This window comes from Abramis brama (genome assembly GCF_963993115.1).
Source record: "Abramis brama genome assembly, chromosome: 12".
Taxonomy (NCBI): Eukaryota; Metazoa; Chordata; class Actinopteri; order Cypriniformes; family Leuciscidae; genus Abramis; species Abramis brama.
The window spans coordinates 10,529,244-10,547,562 of NC_139974.1; the positions used below are offsets into that span (position 1 = coordinate 10,529,244).

General features: G+C 39.8%; 2 protein-coding genes across 5 annotated transcripts; one reads left to right on the plus strand and one right to left on the minus strand.

Moving 5' to 3' along the window:
* Positions 1-9: 9 nt before the first annotated feature.
* znf687b (zinc finger protein 687b) lies at positions 10-9,627 on the minus strand. 3 transcript variants are annotated; one of them, XM_084131435.1, is made up of 11 exons: positions 9,547-9,621; positions 8,202-8,237; positions 5,803-8,104; positions 5,410-5,711; positions 4,380-4,564; positions 4,085-4,261; positions 3,794-3,956; positions 3,107-3,451; positions 2,015-2,127; positions 1,820-1,922; positions 10-1,748 (listed from the first exon to the last, which is right to left on the minus strand). In XM_084131435.1, exons 3-11 carry the CDS (start codon positions 8,081-8,083, stop codon positions 1,161-1,163), a joined length of 4,257 nt encoding a protein of 1,418 aa, XP_083987561.1. In that variant the 5' UTR covers positions 8,084-8,104; positions 8,202-8,237; positions 9,547-9,621; the 3' UTR covers positions 10-1,160. The 3 variants fall into 3 exon arrangements, with proteins under 3 accessions (XP_083987561.1, XP_083987563.1, XP_083987562.1); XM_084131437.1 differs by having other exon boundaries at positions 5,803-8,124; positions 9,547-9,583; XM_084131436.1 differs by lacking the exon at positions 8,202-8,237 and having other exon boundaries at positions 9,547-9,627.
* Positions 9,628-11,085: 1,458 nt separating this feature from the next.
* On the plus strand, positions 11,086-13,328 carry cks1b (CDC28 protein kinase regulatory subunit 1B). Of its 2 annotated transcripts, none has more exons than XM_084131862.1 (4): positions 11,086-11,143; positions 11,492-11,565; positions 11,857-11,984; positions 12,075-13,328. In XM_084131862.1, the coding sequence occupies exons 2-4, from the start codon at positions 11,507-11,509 to the stop codon at positions 12,125-12,127; spliced, it is 240 nt and encodes a 79-aa protein (XP_083987988.1). In that variant the 5' UTR covers positions 11,086-11,143; positions 11,492-11,506; the 3' UTR covers positions 12,128-13,328. The 2 variants fall into 2 exon arrangements, with proteins under 2 accessions (XP_083987988.1, XP_083987989.1); XM_084131863.1 differs by having other exon boundaries at positions 11,099-11,237; positions 12,075-13,201.
* The last annotated feature ends 4,991 nt before the right edge of the window (positions 13,329-18,319 follow it).

Here is an 18,319-nt window from a genome sequence, read left to right on the forward strand (position 1 = left end):
CATCATCTGTACCGTACCAATTTACTGTTTTATTTAGAAATAGAACTGACACAGATGTACGGCAGTGAAACAGGCAGGTCATCACAGAATAAGATGGCTGTCTATAGACTGTCTATGTATGGGATGTATACATCTATTACTGGAGAAAGTCACACTCACACAGATGATTCACACGATCACAATATTATTTTTAAGAAATGTGGTTTTCGACAAGCACAGAACTTTCTGATAGAAAAGACTCTTATCAAAGAAAAAAAAAATACACAAACAACATTCATATTTGTACATAATTTGCCATAAAACACACAAGCAATCCTTCAAACTCAGTGTCGATTTTTTTCAATCAGATGAAGTCGTAAAAATTACATCAGGTCCCGAACACAAAATGTCACTAGTAGCATTTCAATATCACCTTTCAGCTAAAAAAAAAAAAAAGAGAAAAATACAGACTGAACTTATTCACATTTTCAAATGTAACACCCATATCAAACTGATGTACTGCATTTATACACATGTAAAATGTGCTCAAGTGTATCTGTGGCTGAAATGTTTGCATGTTGACTTATATTGACCTTTTTTGACTATTTAAACTTTACAATTCATCTTTGACCTCATATACGTGTTCTTCTTGCACAAATGAAACTTTTTCCACTCACTTATTTTACGTTCTCAACGATTATCAAAAGACTGATGAATGCTTCAATATAAATAAATATCAGTACTACAATGTCTGTACAATATCATTACATTTTAAAGTCAGTGTTTTCCTTTATTTGTTAAAAAAAACCCTTCACTAGCACCCTTTTTGCTTTAATGCTTTTGTGGATTGACGCTCAGCTCAGCAAAACCCAGCAGACGCCGAATTGCTCGAAATGTAAAGTAGTTTTCGAGCAATGCAAAGCCTGTCTGAGATGCAATTTGACCTTGTGTAAATTTATTCAAAAGGCTGAGGATGTTACGAACAGGGAGCGATTGGAGGAAAGGGGGAAATAACTTTATATCTTTGTATTTCGGAAGACAGATCACATTACAATCATAACGACAGGTTAAATTTTCCAAATTATATGCATTATTTTCAAACTCGTCTTATTGGCAGGTTCAAAACCGTGTCCTGTTTTGCAATGGCTTTTCCTTTCTTTTCTTTTTCCGTTTGACTTATTCTACAAGGGCTTGTCGGTCCTGTGTGCCGTGATGAAGGCCATGCCATGCGTGCGGAAGTGTGTGTTAAGGTCCGAGGTTTTGTCGAAGCGCCGGCCGCACACCCTGCAGCTCACCCCTCCCTCCCCCTCCTCGCCCGCTTTAGGCGAGGACGGCGAACCGTCCTGCGGAGACGCGCCAGGCGATGTGTTTCCACCACGACTGTCCTGCTGACCTTGGCGCAAGCGGTGCGTGATGAATTTGTGTCGGCTGAGAGAGCCGGCCGAGGCGAAACAGGCTCCGCATTGCAGGCACTGCTGAGACGCGTTCTCCGCATCACAGTGGACGGGAATGTGGCGCTGGAACTCTTCCCAATCCTGGGTGGTGAAGCCGCAGGGCGTGCAACGGAACGTGCCGTCGTCTTCCTCCTGCTCGACCGGTCGGTTTTCAGACGCTCGAGTTCTCTTCGCTGGACCCGAGGCGTCCTCTCCCGCGACGTCATCCGTATCGGTGCCGCCCCCTCCAGCTGGAGCTCCGCCCTCATTGTCAAGCTCAGATGAACTGCCCGCCCCGTCACCTGGAAGTGAACGCTTTCTGGTGTTTGGAGCGCTCTGAGAGAGGAAATTAAAATTAATGTGTGGATAATTAAATATAATATACTCTAAAGAGTGTCCAAACTGACCTGTCTGTCTGTTGTCTGTCGCGCTCTAATGCCGTGTCTGACCCGAATGTGCTTCTCCAAAATCAGACGACTACTGAATGTACGCTTGCCCTCTGAGCAGTGCCTGAAGAGAACAACATAATAATCAAAAAAGATCATTTTAGGAAGGAAAAGAAAGATTCAAATAAATTGGTGGTTGATAAATATTTGACTCACGGGCAATGGAAGACTCTCTTGACGCCCTCATGGATTATTCTGACATGACGACGAAGGCTGTTGGCTGAACTGAACGAACGCTCACACAATCTGCAGGGGAACTTCTTCATTAACTAGAGGAAGAAATTAAAACACAAGGCAGAAATAAAACAAATTTGAAGAATTGCCTTTTTTATTAAAAGAAAACACGTGTGTATATATATATATATATATATATATATATATATATATATATATATATATATATACATATATATATATACACACACACATATATATATACATACACATATACATATATATATATATATATATATATATACACATATAAGTCAAAGATGGATTGTAAAGTTTAAATAGTCAATATTGAAAATATGTTTGGGGTCAGCAAGATTTTTTAAATAAATGTATACTTTTATTCAGCAAGGACGCATTAAATTGATCAAAATAGACAGTTAAGACATTGTTAAAAAAATAAAATTTCAAATAAATGCTGTTTTATATGCCTTCAAATAAATGCTTATGAACTTTCTATTCACAAAGAATCCTCCGCAGTCTGCAAATTAGAATGATTTCGGTAGGATATTGTGACACTGAAGACTAGAGTAATGATGCTGAAGATTCAGCTGTGCATCACAGGAAAAAATAACAATTTAAAAAATATTGAAATAGAAACCAACTATTTTTAATTGTACAAATATGTAAACATATTGATGTTTTTACTATATTTGCAGCCTTGGTGAGCACGAGAGACTTCAAAAACATAAAAAATCTTACTGACCCAAACTTTTGCGCGCACATTTTTGTAGAAAAGTAAATTAAAAACTACTGGGGAAAATAATGACATTTTGAATTTTTTTTGTAAATTGAAATTAAATTGATCAAAATAAATAAGCTATTTTAATTATGAGCTATTAAATTATTTTGCTATCAATTATAATTTTGCATCAATTACAAATTCATACAGAGAAATATATATTAGAATCACTTATTTATTATAGAATATATATCTTAAAATATATAATAACTTCTGTGTTTGCGTTTTCTTGTGATTGCTTCTTGCTGTGATTGTATGTTTTCAAGAGTACCAACCGTGTCGTGGTCGTTCTTCATGTGGTCGATGTAATCCTCTCTCTCAGCAAAGCGTTTCTTGCACTCCCTGCACCTCCACTCCATATTCCCGCTCTCTGGAGAGCTCGGCTGATCTTCCTCCTCATTCTCCTCCTCTTCTTCCTCTTCTCTCTCCTCCCCTTCCTGCTCTCCCTCCTCTTCTTCCCCCTCCTCTTCCTCCTCTCCCTCTCCCTGTCCCTGGCTCAACTCATCTGAATTGTTTTCAGCTGGTTTGGGTTTAGTGGTGGAGTTGTTGGCAGGAGCTGAGACAGGAGATGAGGTGGTGGGCGGAGTCTCTGCTTTGACGGACAGGCCTCTATGAGCCGTCTAAGGGGAAATAATGAAAGGCAGCTCTGGTCAAAAGCATGAGTGAGACAGACAGGAAAATAAGACAATTCACATTGAGGTGGCTTTTGTACTTGGTATGAACTTTAGACAAGGTGATAGACGGAAATCACTCAGTAAAAGCCAAACCAAGAGTTTTACTGTATGCCTTTGCTGACACCACATACTTTAGGGGAAGTGAAAAGAATGGGTAACACAAAAGGCAAAATGACAATTCATTAATTTAAAACTAAATCAATTAATATACTTAAATGGCTTGTTTAATAATAAACTAGATCATAAGCTTATTATTAATATTTGAATTATTATTGTTAAGATAACTACCTTGATGTGTTCCATCATGGAGCCTTTCTGGGCATAAAGTTTAGTGCAGTCTGGGCATTTGAACACATGCACCTTCTGTTTGGCCAGGTGAGTGTCAAAATGCATGTAGAGCAAAGGTTTCTGGGTGAACACAGTGTCACACATGACACACTTGTAGATCATCCTGTAGAATGAGTATAAGAATATAATGAGGATCAGAGTTCATATCTTTAAGGCATTTATTTTTAATATCAAAATATTGCACATCCATGGCACTGTTCATGAAAAGCTGTGGGCGATGGTTCAACCTACTTGGCCTGTGCAGCTGTGAGGGCGGGATGCTGGGAAGTGATGTGCCCCTGGGCGCTCTGCGCAGATTTGAAGGCCATCGGGCAATTGGGGCACTTATGAAACACCTCACAGTGAGCTGTCTGAATGTGGGACTTGATAGAATTCAAACCTCCGAACACAACTTGACAACTGGAGCACCTGGAATAAAGGAAGTAGATTTGAGCATGTGGAAGTATTTTATTTCTTTGCAGGAAAACTCACAAGGAAACTGCCTGCAATCTTACAAAACACTGATAGGAAACTGAAAGCCAGGAACCTGTAGCCGATGCGCCTGGCAAAGTGCAGGCAGGACTCTTCCAGATGGGTTTGAAACGTGGCCTGGCGGGCAGTGCCACCACACTCTGGGCACACATGGGGTGCGCGGTGCTTATGGATCCGCTGATGGGCCGACACACTGCACCAGTTAGGCAGCATCATGGGGGGAGAGCAAAGCATACAAGTCTGAAATAAAAAAGAGACAGCAAGGGAAATATAAAGGAGTTAGTAATTTTATCTAGTTCATACAACTTATAACTTACATTCTTATGTAATTCACATTTCATCAAAAATAAACAAAAAATGCATAGCATTTTTTTATGCAAAAAATTTACAGTCAGACTGAATGCAAAAATATGTCAATGATCCTTATTATCATATTACTCTAAATATATTATTCTTTTTTGGTCCTGGTCTTTTATCGAAAGCCATTTGTTTTCTGAAAAAAATGACACATTGTTTCACAATTTTACAGTAAAAAAACAAAATGTGTGAAAACAACCTATTTTAGCTTCAGGTTCTAAAGGGTTAAACAAATATTGACTGATTTAATATTATATTAATATTTATTTAAACATAAATTAACTGTCTTGTTGTTTCTATATTATTTTGCAGATTCAATATGAAAGTATTACAGCATAACATATATTAAAAAAACTTTAATGTTAGGTGAGATTACAGAAAAAAAATGCTTTTTTAATTGATTGACATCACTAATTTATATATATATATACACACACACACAGTCATTTATTATCTGTCAGAAATAAATGTTATTTACTTTTTACAATTATATATATATATATATATATATATATATATATACATACACACAGACACACACACATTTTCTATATTATTTTAAATTCTATAATATATAAAATGTATTTCTAACAGATATCAAAATATGTTGCAAAATTTTGTGGTGAAGTAGAAATGCTGGTAGAGCATGTAAAAAACACACAGATTTTTCATACCCATCAGAAAGAATGGGTATGTGTTTACAACATGTTTACAATTTTGCAACTTACCGAGTTAGGAGTAGCTCTGATTTGCTGGAAATGTGTCACTAATTCAGCTTTGTTTGAAAACTGGGCTTGGCATTCAGGACACTTGAAGTTGTGATATTGCAAGGCCTCGCCTTTCTTGCAGGGCAGCGGCATCAGGGCTTGGGGACTCTGGGGTCCGCGACGGGCAGGGCTTGGCTGGGTTGAAGCCGTGCCTGGAGAGGGGGAATCCTTCAATGGACTGGAAGTGGACGGTAGAGGGGTCGCCCCTGTTGGGGTGGCGGAGGATGACAGAGGTGGAGATGACAGCGATGGAGAGAGCATACCTAAAGGAACGAGAACATTTATTGTTCATTATTAAGATGAACAAGTCCTATTCAAATCTTGACAATAATTACAGTATTTTTCATTACTTACCAATGGGAGTAGTGTCTTGCTGGCCAATCATCTGCTCCACTGTAACTGGTCTCATAACCAAATGTGAACACTGCATGACCAGGCCTCGTTCCTTGTGCTCCCGAGCATGTAGCAGCAAACTGCACTTATTGAAGAAAGCCAGCCGCTTTGCGCAGTGATTACATGTCACTTCTATTCTCAAAGAGCGCCGGTCGTAGTGTCGTGCCAGGCTGCGCTCCAAAGCGAAAGAATCTCCGCACTCCAAGCATCGGTAGCCAGCAGCAGGCAAAGGAAGACCCCATTCAGGGGGTGGGGGGGTCGAGAGGTCCGGGCGGTAGCTGGGCAGCAGGTTCTTGCTATTCAGGATCTTGTTGAAAGCCTCAACCAGGCTGGACTGGCTACGGGAAATAACAGCACCGGTGCTGTTGACGATAGATGCTGGTTTACATGGCACGGTACCTCCATTGGCGGTTTTAGCGACTGTAGGGCGCACGCTTATTCCACCGACAGCTGGAGCGACTGGTAAAGTGGTGGCTTTCGTGATGCTCACTGCTGTGGCAGAAACTTTCATTTTATCGGATTGCACTGTCATTTTGTTTTGGACCTTGCTGGCAGCTGCTAACATGGCACTGCTGGCTTCTAGAGTGGATATTGGTAAGGTTGAGCTTTTTACCACTTGACCAGCAGTGTCATTTTTTCTGGCACCTTTCGCAGTGCTGGCTCGATTTCCCGTTTGGGATTTACTTCCATCTTTGCCTGCATTGGCAGCACCTCCCTTACCTGCTACTCGGGTAACTGTGCGGGTGATGCCTCCTGTAGATGTCTTAATGGTCTTGATGCGGACTTTAAGTGGTCTGGAGGGAACATTGCTGCCAGCTACAGCTTTGCCACCAGTGCTTGGTGATGAGCCAGTGTCCGCTGGGAGTGACTGCGCAGTATCTACCTCCAATTTCTCTCCATCCCTTTTCCCACTGTCCTTACCATCCACATTAGCCACATCTTTTCCATTCTCTGTAGACCCTTTGTCTACTTCCATCTCCTCTTCTTCTTCCTTGGGTTCTCGAAGGGCAGCAGATGGTGATGAAGATGCCACTGCTGGGCTGCATGATCTTTTGGTAACTGCAGACGTTGGCATGGAGGACTTGGGCATCTCAGGCTCAGGGCTCTCTGGTGAGTCTCGTTCTTCAATCACATGCTCTGGGTTTCGCTCCTCTTGGGGTAAACTCTTTCCAGTTCCTGTTTGGACTGGTGAGGAAAGCCAGTTCTGTTGAGCTCGAGGTGAAGCGGGTGAAGCCAAGGGGATGTCACCTGGTTTGGGGTAAGCGCTAGGTGATATGGACGTCGAGGGAGGGAGAGAAGGAGACTGTGAATTTTCTGGAGGTGACCTCAGCCTGCGTGACAGTTTTGGAGGGGTGGGCGAGTCCGGACTCTCGTGGATGACTAGAGATCCTCCAGAATCAGGATCTGAGTCCTCTTCATCCGAATCTACGCGTCTGAATGCAGACGAACTAAGACGTGGTGTTCCGTTAAACGGCTCTGTTAGAGATGTAGCGAGGGGAGACGATGCCACAGCCCCAGAAACTCTGGAACCAACTGAGGGAGAGGATGATGACGGTGAGGAGGATGAAGCGGTGGAGGGAGTGGAAAGAAGTGGTTTAGGTGGGGGAAAGAAAGGAGATGCAGCTCCACTTGCCCCACTAGGAATTGCAGGGGCTTTTGCCTTGTCTGCACCTTCTATGTTCATCTCCTGCTGCATATGCTGCTGTTGCAGAAGCTGCATTTTCCGGGCCCTTCCAACAGAGTCTCCAGCACCTTGTGCCATTAAGGGCTTCAACTTATTGAAGATGTTGCTGCCCTGTTTGGAACTGCCAGAAGATCCAAGGACAGATCCTGCGGCCTCTGGAATCGTCTTTGAGCTGCATATGGGCCACTGCTCCCCATTCGACTGGCAACGGGTTTGCGACATTTGTACTGACCCACCGGATGACACAAAACCATTATGGTTGAGTGGGTCTGGTACAGAATTGTCACCACCATCAAAGGGCTCAGGGCGAACACGGTTCTTCACAATCACGCTAACAATAGAAGGGTCACTCTGAGAATCCGAGGATGGGCTGGGTGATCTTATGGCTGAACTTCCACCTACTGAAGCATCCCCAGACTTTATGAGTGATCCTCCACCTGCTCCTTGATGCCCCTCCACCTCATCCGGTGCTGACTGGATAGCCTCTTTGGCATCAATGTCAGGAATGTCAAATGCTGCCAATAGGTCATCGAAATCGGGGGTTTTCATGTCCCCCATGCCGGGTCAGTGGACTCAATCCTAGAACACAAATAAAATGTCTGAAAAAAGTGTGTAATAAGAATTGCATTAAAGAGATAGTTAATCAAAAATTACAATTCTGTCATCATTTACTCACCCTCATGTTGTTCCAAACTGTATGACTTTCTGTTTTCTGTGGAACATATAAATAATGGAAGTCAATGGTCACCAAAACAGTTTGGTTGCCAACATTCTGCAAAATATCTTCTTTTGTGCTTCACTGAAGAAGGTCATACATGTTTGGAACGACATGAGGGTAAATGATGACAATATTCATTATGGGGTGAAGTCTGTGTTGACATTATTTTCTATTTAAAAAGGAAATAAAGACCCAGTATTATTTAATATTGTTCAAATCACAGTGTGATTTAATGGGGTCTTTCACATTAAGGCAAAGTGTAATGTGTTATATTTTATACAATATCTAATTGCAAGTCATCTGTTTTCATAAGGTGATTTTCGTATAAAAAGGCTGTTGTGCTCAAACATAGTTTATTAAAACATTTCAAGTATTCCAGCTATTTGTAATCCTAATAGAAACGGCTTCGTGTTGAGGCACCACTAAGGTAAAATTGATAATGATTTTAGCCACATGCATTCTTCTGTTTTACTAATAGTCCATTATTTACTTATTTACAACAACAACAAATAAATAAATACATCGCGCTACAGCAAAATGACATCGAACGGCTTTTGTTAGCTTTGGCTAACAGCCACGTAATGGTTCTGTATAAACTAAGCATTGATGTCTGAACTGGAAGACATATTCACTTATGTAATATAATATATATATTTATTATTTTTCTTTTTTTAATATCATATGATCCAACACTCATTTGTTCTTTGCTTAACAATGGATGTTCAGGTAACAGAGCTGTTTAGCACGCTACAGCTGCTATGGTATCAACAAGAGAATCCAAACAAGCCCTCTTATATTAAATAAAAACATTGCATAAATACATACTTGGCCAATAAAGAAAGACAATGATCCAGTAACCATTAAGCACGTTACAGCGATCAATTTGGTATATACAAAACAAACACAATTGCCTGAGAACGGCTAAACCCTGCATCTGACCTGGCTAACTACAAATGGGGACCGAAATTTAATCGCTAATGGTACGATTAAAGGGCTTTTGTCACATTTTGTCCATTAGTTGTGGTTTTGCTGTTGATATATTGATAAATAAAGAGCTCGTGGGATGATAAACAGATATACGAGGTGTATTTTGGGGTTTGTTCTGTCATGACGGCGGGGTCCGTGCTGCCCCGTCGCGAGGGTCATTTAAGCGCAGGCCACTGCATGTGCACAGCAACATTTACCTGTTTATAAATAACCTCACATGGATGCCACAATATATCTTTAGGATCATGCATTTTTATGTACGTGTGTATTATTTTTGTATTGTGTATTTTCATGCACGGACAGTGATTTTGTTTACCTGTTTTTTTGAGATTCCCGACTATCCTCGCTCCAGATGAAGCGCCTTAACTTCCCGTCATCGATCGAGTACGGCCAGGTCTTGGCAGATAACAGTGATAATAATGGACAGGAAAATTATTTTCGGTCTTCTTGGGTTATATTGGTATGTTTGCATGAATAGGTCTGGTGAGATTTAGCTTTTTATATTAAACTCAAGGGAAATCATTAACATTACAATCGCATTTTATTGATGTATAGACGATGTGTATTTACATCCTTCCAGGATCTCATGTTTCACTGTCTTTAGGTTGATTTGGTTTAGGCCTTTATTAGAAGGATTGCGTTTTTTCATCCCCCAATGCGCAGGCTTCATGTTTATCATAGTATCGTATAGTATAGTATTATTGTTGAATAGAAAACAGCCCAGTTTCTTTTCCTATATGCTTTAAAAATGTTGTTGCCGTTTCATACATTATCCACAAAATATTATTGCATTTACAGACATCTCAGATAATAATCAACTATTTAATCAATAGATTGGCAACCAATATGAAAGACAGTCAAGTGTTATTGTAATCGTTATTATGAATATGTTTGACTCCTGCGTAAATAGACAGATACAAATTCATGGGAAAATTATACATAATAACATAAATCTTTAATTTGTAAATCGCCAGTCCTGTTATTTGGTGAAAAATCTTAAAATCGTATTATTCCCAATCTTGGGACCAAGTGCATTGAAATGCATAAATAGAGCTAAATTTATCTCATCTGATGTTTTCATAGACTAGGTTTTACTGCCATCTAGAGATCATTGACGGCATGCACAATCACTGGCACATTACCTCTTCCAGCATTCTTTAATTCGGAATAATTATTTTTTTGGTTGTCGTTATAGCAACTGTATAAAGAAATAACAAATATGTACAATAAAAAAATGGTATAAGGAAAAATAAATAAATTAAGAGGTCAGAATCAGGTCAGAACCATGTGATGAGCCGTGCAGAAAACTGAAAGGTTTTTTTTTAAGGGTTATTCTTATTATTATTATTTGTAGTGAATAAATATCAAAACAACAATATTGTATTGTATACAAATAGAATGCAATATATTTCAAATGCTAGGGGGAGGTATAAACAGTATTATATGAATATTTTAGTTTAAAGAGTGTACATGCTTGTAAAATTCTAATAGCTTTTTGTTTCTTCGAGGGCAGTATTGACTAAATATAATGCTTCAGTTCATTTTTTAAATGAAAACTCCCCCCCTGAAAATTTACATTTCATGAATGTGAAATTTAGCCATCAAAATAAAATAGAAAATAATAAAATATGTGCGGGGTTTGTTTATCTTTGGATTTTACAATAATACCTAGAAGAACATCTTTCCACAGTAATTACAAATTTTCATCAACATTTCCAACAATGAAATCAAGTACATTTAGCCAGAAAACAAAGTGACCATAGAGACTTTTATTTGTGAAACGTAATCACTGACCGACGTCTTAGTGACGTCTTTACATCTTGACCAATAAGAAATGACTTGTAAACATTCGAACGCTTATGGGCGGGATTCGAATTCACTGAGAGGGAAGTTCAAGCGCCAGTGAGTGAAACGTAAGTTTGGAAAAAATAGCTTTCAAGCTCAAACGAAAGTATTATTTGATGAAGTAAACGCCAAAATTATTACATTTTCAAGAAAGAAGAAACAGTAAGTGTTATGAATATAATAATCCATGGAAAATGTTGGATTTGCTGTTGCGTTGATTAGCTAGAGTGGTATGAGCAGCTAGCAGCGGTGCAGCACTGTAGGAAAAATCTGATTTCTGTATGAATAAAATCTCTACATTTATTGAGAAATAAACCTGGTATCTACTGTTGTCCTTTAAATTTAAAAAGTATTAGTTGACTGCACACGATGTAAAGTTTACGACATGTCAGTAATTCCATATGTTTATTATCCAGAAACAACATCACGCCATGTCCCACAAGCAGATTTATTACTCTGACAAATATGACGACGAGAAATTCGAGTACAGGTAGGCAAATATTCAGTCCATCTGTACCGTTTACAATTATTGTTTTCCGCTGTTATGTTTCCAGTGTTCCAGAGACCACAGTGATGTAGGCTACATGTACAAATAATAATAACAATAGTGTTCCAGTGCTTAGCCAAAAATTAGAAGTAATTAAACGTTAGACAACAGTTGAAAAGCAGTTTAGTAAAAGTATAAACATGATATGCAAATACTACTTTTCTGAGCGATTAAAATGACATCTACAGACATAATGAGGGTAAAGTGTGATATGTTGTTTTCCATTCATTTTAGGCATGTCATGCTTCCTAAGGATATTGCTAAAAGAGTTCCCAAGACCCATCTCATGTCGGAGACAGAATGGAGGAACCTGGGTGTTCAGCAGAGTCAAGGATGGGTGCATTACATGATCCATCAGCCTGGTATGTGTGTGTGTGTAGTAGGTGTCAAGAACATGCTCAGATATTACGGTTTCACTGAGTGTTCATGATTTTGATTTCTTTTCTTTATAGAACCACATATCTTGCTCTTCAGACGTCCTCTGCCCACTGTCCAATCCCACTGACCCCAAAACCACCGGAATTCTGTAGCATGGACACAGTCTGAAGATCTCTGAGAGATGCACCCCAGATCAGATGGTGTCGATATCATTTGTGCTGCTTCTGCATTCATTGTAGACTATTCTGTGGGTCAGACTATTACTGTGCTTAATCTCTGCCTTAAAGGGTTAGTTCAGCAAAAAAATGAATATTCTGTCATCATTTACTCACCTTTGTGTCGTTCCAAACCCGTGAGGTTGTTTTTCATCTTCGGAACACAAATGAAGATCTTTTTGGTGAAATCTGAGAGCTTTCTGTCCCCCCTTTGACAGCTACGCAACTACCACTTTGACACTTCAAAAAGTTCGTAAAGAGGTCGTAAAACTAATCCAAATGAATTGAACAGTTTAGTCCACATTTTCTGAAGAGACACAATCACTTTATATGATGAACAGATTTAATTTAGGCTTTTATCCACATAAAAACATTCATCAACTCACACATCAGCTATGGTAAACAGAGGCTCAAGCATTTTTTCGCTTGAAGTGCGAGAATCAATAAGACACATTTGAGCTTCCACAAGAACCAATGAGGTTTGTTCTCGCACATCAAGCAAGTACGGTTGAGCTTCTGTATTCGCTGATCAATGGTTATATGTGAATAAAAGCCTAAATATAATCTATTATTTAAAGCGATCGTCTCTCTTTAGAAAATCTGGACTAAACCACTCAATTCATATGGATTAGTTTTATGATGTCTTTATGAACTTTTTGAAGCATCAAAGTGGTAGTTATGTAGATGGAAAATGGAGGAACAGAAATCTCTTGGATTTCATTTTAAAATATCTTCATTTGTGTTCCGAAGATGAACGAAAGTCTTATACGGTTGAGTAAATGACATAATTTTCATATTTGGGAGAATTATCCCTTTAATTGAGAGTTGTGCACAATTTCCTACTGCACATATATTTATTATTACTACTTATCAAGCCTATGTTGTCATGATTCTGCTTTACTTTATGAATTTATTGGTGGCCCTAAAAGGTCAATTAATAGTGAAAAGGTTACTGCTTAGCTAAAATAAATTTCCCTTAAAAATAACTACTGTTTCTACAAATATCTGTTTCAACATCACTAGGAAGCAGCTGAACCGATTTTTGATTCATTAAAAAACTCCCACAATATGTATAACATTTGACTGATAATATATTAAAAATAGCAAATTACATGCCTCACCTTTAAGATTGTTTCTGTTTTATGAGTATGACCAGCATTACCTGCAGTTGTAATTTGCATGGCTGTGTGTGTGACCACAATGGCCACAAAAGCAAACCTACTTTTCCATTATATTTGGATATATTGAGCTGCATAATCCCCATGTAATGTTGGATCTAGACATGAGTACATTTTATTATAACTAGTTTTTAAATGTGTTTCAGGCTATTGTTTGTCATACAAAATGTAGAGACAAGGGATGTTATTTTCCCGCATTTATAGGGATTTCCATATTTTCCGACCGTAAAATTATGACCCACGTGAAACCCCATAAATCTGAGAAAAAAATGTACGAGCTCACGGCGCAATCTGCGGGACAGTTAGCCTGGGTTCAAAGCGCCAATGCGAGTAAAAATTGGCGCCGAAACGGTGGTAGGCCTACTCGCCAGTTCCCGGAACTTTTTTATGAATTGACAATGCATGGTTTTGAGAATGTTATATGGCTTAGTGCGATCATCAAATCCCAATAGTTGTGATGCAATTATATAAATGTATAGTCTGACGAGCTGCATGTTTCGAGTAAAACACAGCTTTCGGTTTCGATTCGCAGTAAATAGTTCTCTGCAAGTGCTGAGTGTTTGAGTCACTTATAATTTGCATTTGGGAACGCAAAGTGCGCCAACCGTCTTCCCTAATTCTTAACGTGAAACGTTTAGGCCTATATGTCTGTTGTTGTCATGTGCCAAAATAAATGCTTAATACGTTTGAGAGCAAGAAATTAAGACATCCTAGTAGGCTAATATTGTAATTTTACAGTTTTTCTATTAAACAAAAAAGATCTCGTACTCAATACTCAATACTTTTATTGTAACAAATGCCTATTGTATAATGATGTAGTAGACTATTATTAATATCACAAATACTCGATTTTTAAAAATTTCAGTACAATAGTATTAAGACATTTCCTTCGGTTTTCATTTATTTATTTTTTTTGTCTTAGCTGATCACATGCCTGAGAAACCAACGTTACATTGATGAAATAATGAAATAAGCCAGGTTTTACCTGCGTTTTCAGAGTTTTTGTTGAAAAATACCAGAGTAAGAGCTATCCTAAAAATGTATAAAACTGTTACGTTCTTCTGTTTTATTGGCAAAGATTTGGGCAAAGACTGTAGGGGAATCTTACTATTATGTCAGGAGACCCGTGAATACCACCAATATTTATTGTGATCACAAACTACTGTCATTTTATGTGTATTTTGCATACTTTCAGTTATCAGGAATTCTTATGTCTCCTACGCATGTGTCAAAATACTCAACTAAAACAACATCCCTTAAGAGAATCTCTATCTAGTAAAGAAGGATACTGCATCATTCGACTTGTCTTTATATGTTAAAGGTTTTTTGTGCTACAGTAGTTTAGCATAAAAGTAATAGGCCTACACAGCGGGGGAAATAAGTATTGAACACGTCATCATTTTTCTCAGTAAATATATTTCCAAAGGTGCTATTGACATAGCACCTTTGGACATGATCCTTGGCTCTTGGACAACTCTTCAGATTATTCTTTTCACTCCTCTATCAGAAATTCTTGCGAGTAGCACTGGTCGAGGCAAATTTATGGTGAAATTATTGTCTTTCCACTTCCGTATTATGGCCCCAAAAGTGCTCACTGGACCATTCAGAAGCTTAGAATGGCGCCTATAACCAATGCCATCATTATGTTTTGCAACAATTAGGTTGCGAAGGTCTTGAGACAGCTCTTTGCTTTTACCCATCATGAGATGTGTCTTGTGTGACACCTTGGCAATGAGACCTTTTTGTAGGCCATCATTTGGGACTGAACCAGCTGTTATTAATTTGCACGGACAGGGGGCTGGATTACTTTTTAATTACTGTAAGTTTTCAGCAGTTGTCTTGGCTTTCCATGCCTTTTTGCGCCTCCCTTTCTTCATGTGTTCAATACTTTTTCCCTGTGTCATTTCACATTATTACACATAACTTAATATCTGAACTTATTTTTGTTTGTTTCTTTGTATGTATGGCTTACTTGGGTTGTTACCAACATCTGGTGAAAATGTCATGTCAATAGCACCTTTGGAAATATATTTACTGAGAAAAATGATGATGTGTTCAATACTTATTTCCCCCGCTGTAAGTATTGGTGTATGTTTTTTGTTTACTTTTGTTTTTTGTTTACTTGCCTATAAGGTCATGAGAAGACAAATAATGTGCTAAGACTTGTGTTTACTGATTAACACTTGCATTTATGTTTACAATAAGTGAAATTAAGTGTTCTCTTCTGAAAAACTAAATAAAGGTCTAAATCATAAAATAAAAATGATTTAGGAGAAACTGGTGGCCACAATTCACAGATTGTGTAGCACACATACACATCCTGTAAGCTGACATATGCACCACATGCTGGTTCAGGGTGAAAAAGACATTGCTGTGTGTGTGTGAAACTGCCAATTGAAATTATGTAGAGAGTTAGTAATGAGATGCATAGAAAGATAGTCAGAAATCTGATAAAGTGTACAATTAAAAAAAGGAAAATTGTATCACCATTGAATTACCTTCGTAAACAGCAAGTGCATTCATTCTAAAATACTCAGATATTTGCGTAAGATTAGGGCAAGTGCATGTTGGCATCTCACTTACACTGACTGCTCGAGGAAGTATTCTGTAGCTCTTTGGGTCACTTCCTTTGATCTGAGAGAAGAGCACACAAATCTCAAGCAGCAGGAAGAGGAAAGCGGTGCTTCAGATCCAAGCCTTACACCTGACGTATGGTAAGCCGTTTTAACATTTAATCCTTAAAACCTACTAGTCTCTATTTTCATGCTACTAGTACTTATTTTTTAGATACTAGTATCTATTCCATTAAGTACTAGTACTTATTAGCTACAAGTGCTTTTTCTTTAGGTACTAGTGCCTATTCTTTAGATACTAGTAAATATGCTAGTAGTTATTCATTAGATTCTAGTGCCTATTAAATTGGTACTGGTACTTATTCATTCGATACTGGTACCTATTAAATAGATACTAGTTCTTATTCATTAGATACTAGTACTTATTTCAATAGTGACTTAACTATTTTGTTACAAGTAACAAATTATTTTTTTTGCCATTGACTTCTATGTGGATCATGTCATTCAGATATCAACTATTCAGTTCTGGCTAGTATGTATTACAATTGTGACTAGTACATATATCTTAGATACTAGTAATTATTCATTAGGTAATAGTACTTATTTTTTAGATACTAGTATCTATTACTAGATACTAGTATTTATTCAATAAATACTAGGACTAAATCATTAGATACTAGCATTGTCACGGATTGGTAAAATAGTGAAGCGAGGATTCATGTGCAGGAAACTCAGGATCTTTATTAAAAGAAACAAAACTACAAACCAAAACTCCCCATGGGGGAAAACAAGACAGGCATATGGCATCAAACAAGAAACACGAGGGAACATAGACAACGAACCAGCACAGGACTGCAGGCGGCCCGGAACAGACACCGGCGCAGGAGCAGGAACAGGCGCAGGAGCAGACACCGGCACAGGACCAGGAACAGACACAGGAGCAGGAACAGACACCGGCACAGGAGCAGGAGCAGACACCGGCACAGGAGCAGGAACAGACACCGGCACAGGAGCAGGAGCAGACACCGGCACAGGAGCAGGAACAGACACAGGAGCAGGAACAGACACCGGCGCAGGAGCAGACACCGGCACAGGAGCAGGAACAGACACAGGAGCAGGAGCAGACACCGGCACAGGAGCAGGAACAGACACAGGAGCAGGAGCAGACACCGGCACAGGAGCAGGAGCAGGAACAGACACAGGAGCAGGAACAGACACCGGCGCAGGAGCAGACACCGGCACAGGAGCAGGAACAGACACAGGAGCAGGAACAGACACCGGCACAGGAGCAGGAGCAGACACCGGCGCAGGAGCAGGAACAGACACAGGAGCAGGAACAGACACCGGCACAGGAGCAGGAACAGACACCGGCGCAGGAGCAGGAACAGACACCGGCACAGGAGCAGGAACAGGAACAGACACCGGCGCAGGAGCAGGAACAGACACCAGCTCAAGAACAGACACAGGCTCGGCGGTGGCCATCTTGTCCTGAGACACTGGCTCGGCAGACGTGACGTGAACGGTCTCTGGATCGGCAGACATGGCGTGAACAGTCTCTGGATCGGCAGAACCCATGTGCTTCCTCCATGCATGCAGAACGGCCAATGCATAGAACGTGAAGACAGCCCTCTTGGCCATGGCAGGACTGATGGTGGAAATGGTAGGCACAAGAATAGCCTCCATGGCCATAACAGGGAGCTCTGGAAACACAGGACATGGGGGCTCGGGAATCACCGGACCAGGTGAAAGGAAAGCCTTCCTCTTCCTCCTCAGTTTACGACAGCACGGCGATTCAGCAGCCTCGTCGGCCACCACTGGCCATGACAGGGAGAGTGGACAGCTCTGGGACAACTGGGTCAGGGACCACCAAAGTCAGGTCCTCCTGGACCACCGGGCTTGGGACCACTTGGCAGTTTGTGAGGTAAATGGGAGGTGGGCCAAGAGGCGGAAGACCACCCTCCCATCCGCGATGGTAAACATACTCCACAAACTGCCAGAATGATCCCCAGCATTCTCATATCCCAGACAGGCACAGGCTCATTAAGGCTGGTGTTGAATATGTCCTTGAGTACTGCGTCGCTGATGTTGAGCCCCTCCGTTACAAACACAAACTGGTGAGCAAACTCCTTCACACTGGCTCTCCCTTGATGGAGAGAAAGAAGTTTGTTCTGTCACGGATTGGTAAATTAGTGAAGCGAGGATTCATGTGCTGGAAACTCAGGATTTTTATTAAACAAAACAAAACTACAAACCAGAGGGTTGTTCCATAAAACAAGATTAGAATACAAGCCAGGCTTATTTTGGTTAGTCAGACTTATTGTCGGTGGATTATGTTTCATAAAGCAAACTTAAA